The sequence below is a fragment of the Nematolebias whitei genome, chromosome 19 (assembly GCF_014905685.2).
Source record: "Nematolebias whitei isolate Nwh7 chromosome 19, NemWhi1, whole genome shotgun sequence".
Lineage (NCBI taxonomy): Eukaryota > Metazoa > Chordata > Actinopteri > Cyprinodontiformes > Rivulidae > Nematolebias > Nematolebias whitei.
In genome coordinates this window covers 13,921,061-13,926,527 of record NC_056516.1, presented here as the reverse complement: position 1 = coordinate 13,926,527, position 5,467 = coordinate 13,921,061, and the positions used below count along the sequence as shown (strand labels likewise).

At 39.3% G+C, this 5,467-nt stretch overlaps 1 protein-coding gene across 1 annotated transcript in view; it reads left to right on the top strand.

Annotated features, from left to right (window-relative positions):
• Positions 1-5,467, top strand: part of adcy2b (adenylate cyclase 2b (brain)) — a 159,618-nt gene that overhangs the window by 68,926 nt on the left and 85,225 nt on the right. Inside the window, exons 3-4 of the mRNA XM_037693157.1 lie at positions 3,684-3,845; positions 4,687-4,836. Coding sequence (XP_037549085.1) covers positions 3,684-3,845; positions 4,687-4,836 — 312 coding nt within the window. The remainder of the gene's footprint in view (positions 1-3,683; positions 3,846-4,686; positions 4,837-5,467) is intronic.

The window sequence follows — 5,467 nt, the reverse complement described above, 5'->3', positions numbered from 1 at the left end:
AAACGGTAAAAGAGTATTTTTAAAGTCATTAAGTTGTCTCTTGGTCGCTTCCTGTTTGCAGCCCAAATCTGAACCTGAAAGACACAGGAAACAAACGAGCTGGCAGGAAGGTCACGGTTCATCTCAGACTCTGCTGAATCTGTGACCCGGTCATGCTGGTCCCCACCACAACAGGAAGGGCTGGACGGACAGCAGGGAAGTGGACAGGGACACAGCAGCAGGTTAACTCACAGGGTATCATTAAGAACGGCACAACAAATATTACACACAGGAACTTACACACACTCCTGTTTCCATATACAAGGGAATATTCAAGAACATACTTGATCTTACTTTAGCACTTTGTGTGTTTGTTTCCATTTTATTGGCTGTAAATAGCAGCACGGTGGCACAACTGGCAGAGCTGCTGCCTCTCAGCGAGCAGGTCCCTGGTTCAAACCCCAGTCCAGGGGCCTTTCTGGGTGGAGTTTGCATGTTCTCTCCATGCATGCATGGGTTTTCTCCGGGTGCTCCGGTTTCCTCCCACAGACCAAAAACATGCATGTTAGGCTGATTGGTAACTCTAAATTGTCCCTAGGTGTGAGTGAGAGAGTGAATGGTTGTTTGTCTCGTTTGTCTCTATGTGTCCCTGTGATGGACTTGCGACCCGTCCAGTGTGTACCCCGCTCCTCGCACAGTGATTGCTGGACATGGGCACCAGTGACCCCTGTGACCCAAAATGGAATAAGTGGGTAAAGATAATGGATGGATGGATGGATGGCTGTAAATAATAGATAAAACTGAGTGTGGCCCTCTCAGCTCCAATAAGTTAAAACAGGATCAGCATTTTAGAGTTGGATCATGTTCAGTGAAGGAAATGGCTGCCCACACAGCTGTGCTCTGAATTTAGACAAATTGAATGTTTGCTGGAGTTTACCGTCGATACTTGGAAACCACTTGTACATTTTGTGGAACAACTTCTGATGTGTGTTTGATGCTCAAAATAAGCTCAGTACTTTCTGCAAACTTATTTGCCTCCAAGAGTTTGACAGAACTGGCAGCAGGTTTGACATAAAAACAACATTCACTTCATGGAAGGACGGGGAAAAAAAATCACTGTGATGCCACTTGATTGCTGATATGTGCTGCTGATCTCATGCTGCTGATTTATATCATGCTGATGTGTTCATTCGTACTCATCTGCTCACGCAGACTCATGTTTGTGCTGCTGTTGTTCAGCGTATTGTTTCTGTACTATTAGTGCTTAGAATATTATTTTTTCTTAGTTCATATCTTAGATATTTTCACTGTTTGTCTTTATAATTTATACTCGTGTTGGATGTAACTGGGACCCTGTGTACACCATTTGTTCCATCATGTGTACCACATACGATGCGAATGACAATAAAGAAACCTTGACCTTCATGAGTGATCCCACTGCAGGATCATTGACTTGCTTTGCCAAAAATCCTCATTTTATCCAGTGCCCTGATTTCATCAGTCCATTAAACCTTCTTCACCCCGCAGATTGGTAATCTCATTTAGTTGGTTGTATTTCTTTTGTTTAACCAACTTGAACATTTGAAAACTGCATACCTTTTCCCATTTGCAGTATGTAGCACTTAATTGTCATTTATATTGTGTTTTGACTAAATGGTTATTCAATGACTGTGCTTCCATTGTTTAGCTTATAAAAATATATAATTTATTGGATGCATTCTGTTGAGATTTTCCTCTGAGTTGAGATAAGATACTAATCCATCGTCAAAAAACTCATTTTTATTTGTAACTGGAAGTAAATGTGTGATAAAGTGAACAGATGAAAAACTGTGGAGTTTGCAGAGATGCAGATGTTAAGACAAGCTCAGTTACCAGGTGAGTTCACACTCAAACCATCATCTTTGTTCAGGAGCTCTGGATAGTTTGTCCCCTTGCTCCTTCTGTCACTGTAGATCTGTGAACATGATGATCCTAACATAAGGTCAAGTTCTCCCTCATTATATGAAAATGTATTACGTGTAAGTTGGAGTTCATTGGGACGCTCATCTCACAAGACAAGATGAGGGACTAGGTTTACAAGAATGAGAAGACATTTTAACATTATTTTTAAGTTTTTAAGGTTTTGCCACTGGCAAGACCTGCATTTCACCTCACAGGAGTCTGATGCTTCTCTTCAGACTGACAATTTAACTTTACATGACCTTCTAACTGAGGGGGGGTACAACTCTTTTTCACAAGAAGTAAAATTTAAAACTTTGGCCTATGTGTAAAAATAAAAGACCGGCTTTCTTTTTTCGATCTTTTCTTTAAAATAGTCATGCGCATTTCAAAATATTCATATAGAAATAGGAAGTTTACTCATATATATCTTATCAGCCAAAAATAAGATAATTTATAGGATTTTTTTAATGAAATCTTACTAATTCTGTAACACTTTACAATAAGGTACACAAAATTTGATTAACTACTAGGGAACGCCTCAGGAGCGAATCAGGAACAAATCAGGAATTAATAGGTAGTTAACAAGTACTTACTGGGGAACGCATAGCCAAGCCTTATTACTGGTCACTTACCTGGGAAACAAAGAGGATCTAATCAGGAACTAATGGGTAGTTAACATGGAAATCAAAGAGGAACGAATCAGGAGCTAATGAGTAGTTAATCAGTACTTACAGGGGAACACAGAGCCAAGCCTAATTAGACTACTGGTTAGTCCCCTTGTAAACGAAGAAAAACTAATAAAGAACTAATGGGTAGTTACCAAGGAAACTAAAACAGAACCAATCAGAAGCTAATGGGTAATAAAACCAGTAATCACTAGGAAACAAATTTTTGACAAACTTATGAGCTGTGACCTCACTGGTGCAGGGTTTATTCAGAACCCACGTGGAGAATTTCTCCTCTGTCTCTACGATAACAAACCAGTACTCCCATAATAAGGCTTAGCTGTGTGTTCCTTGGTTAACTACCCATTATCTACTGATTTGTTCCATAGGTGTTCCCTAGTAGTTAAGCAAATTTTGTGTACCTTATTGTAAAGTGTTACCACTAATTCTTTCATCATTTTTAATCCTTTATACTGACTTCTAATGAAACCATTTTACCACAGGTCATCAAAACTGCTAAAAAAACAACCAAACAAAAAAAAAAATTCAAGGAACTGCACATCACCTCAAAGTCTGGTTGACTGTTGTTCTTACAAATCAAATCGATTAACGCAAGGTTAAGTGTATTCTGTTTGAAATAATGCATAACAGAGACTCTTCTTCTCAGCACGTAGCTGCAGAGGCAGCGGAGGAGTGAGGGGAGCTGCCTCCATACTATGTGCCACGTGGTCCTAGTGCCTGACTGTTTATGAACTGCTTCCACACAAAACTTTTAAAATGGTTTGGATTACCTTCAGTGGTAGTTTCAGTAAAATTATTAAGAGACAACTTTTGTGGGAATTGCAAGAATCTTGTGATGTTTTAACCTCCCCCACCCACATGTAAGTGACTTTATTGCACAAAGGTTTATGTAAATGGTGGATTGAACGGATATAAAAACACATTACAAACCAAAGTGCAAAATCCATACCTTAGGTCACTAAATACTGGAGGTGTAAAGTTTTTACCTAAATACTACAAAATACCAACCCAATCTGTTTCAAGAAGGTACTGTCTTCACTTATTCATTTATCAATAACGTATGTTTTCTGTTTCCAGGTGTCCTTCTTCCTGTTCATCGTGTTTGTGGTCTACACCATGCTGCCCTTCTCCATGAAGTGGGCCATTATTGCCAGTGGTATAACCTGCCTCTCACACACTGTAACCCTGAGCATCTGTCTGACCTCCACTGTCACAGAACTGGAGCCGTTAGTCTGGCAAGTGAGTCGAGCATTTATCCAAACCTGTGAATGCGCAGTTCAACCATATGACTGAAATCAGTTTTAAATAACTTTCTGCTTCTGCTGTACGTATTCTGAATCTGACATGAACTCTGTATTTTGGCCCTTTGGCAGCCTAAATGATTTGGCTGTGCTCTGTTAAGGGAAGAACAGAGAAAAGGTTGGCTTCTTTTAAAAACGTACATATAAAAATGATAAGGTGGTACATTTTAGGTAGGTCTGGGTTTTAACAATAGTAGTACTATTCTTTACTATTGTGACACGGGGCATTGAGTGGAGCCTTCACTGATAAAACTGCCTGTTAGTGTACTCGGAGAAAAGCTCTTAAAGGCTGTCTCAACCTGAATGGGCTCTTTATCCAGTAACATAAAGGCCTTTACCACAGATAAAAATAAAAATCCATCAGACTCAATAAAACGACATCATGCTAGATAAGAAATGACGTAAAGTAGAATTGATTTTGTGTCTCACGCTTTTCACATTGACACTTTACAATCAGCCCTCAGAGTAAACACACTCGAACACTGTCACAACCCTGTCTCTTTTCGGTCCCTTACAAACACACATGAAGTTGTAGTTTCACAACAATAAAACATGCTCAATGAGCCTCATTACCTTTAGATACCAGACAATCTATTGATCTGCATGTCTACGTTTTAAAGAACTCAAGGTTGACATAGAGAGAGCAGTAAAGCATTCAGAGGTTTGTGTGGTTTCCTAGTGTTTTACAAGGTAATAAAGCACACTTAAAGGTATAATCAGGACTTGAAATTCCACCCCCTCCTAATGCTTTTAATGTTTGCGTGTGGGATTCACGACAGGTCCTGGCCAATGTGATCATCTTCACCTGTGGAAACCTGGCCGGGGCATACCACAAGCATCTTATGGAGCTGGCACTGAAACAGACCTATCAGGACACCTGCAACTGCATCAAGTCACCCATCAAACTGGAGTTTGAGAAGCACCAACAGGTACAGAGTCCAAGAATGAGGTTGTTAGAAAATACCATGCTCCCATTGAACTGCTTATGCCTATCACCTGAGAACATAAAAGTTAATGCTAAAACTAAACCTTTAAGCTTGGACTTATAGGTTAAAGCTTCATTAAAATGTATTATTCACAAAACTCCAACGCAGAAACGCAAATTAGACAAAATAGTCCAGTCCAGTTAATGAGCAGTCATGACAAGCTGAATGTAGACCGCTTCTCATTCTGGACACTCATACATGTTGTTATACTAACATGTAACACAGAAAAATCCATTGTTGTCATCACTCTTTGTTAAAGAAATCAGGGCTCTCTTGTAAATGAGTCCTCGAGGCTCAATGGGATTAACCTGTATAAATAAAGGTTGAATTAAAAAAAAGGGAGTACATGAAACTCAACTTTGAGGTGGAATGCAGTAGATTGTGATTTATAGTATCATAGTGCTGGGGTCTGTGATATCGCGGACACTTATGTATGTGCATGTATGTATATATACAAGTACATATGTATGTGTATATACATGTATATGTGTAGGGATGCTTAGATGTGTATGTATGTATACTGTGTGTGTCTCTCTCTCTCTCTCTATATATATATATATATATATATATATAT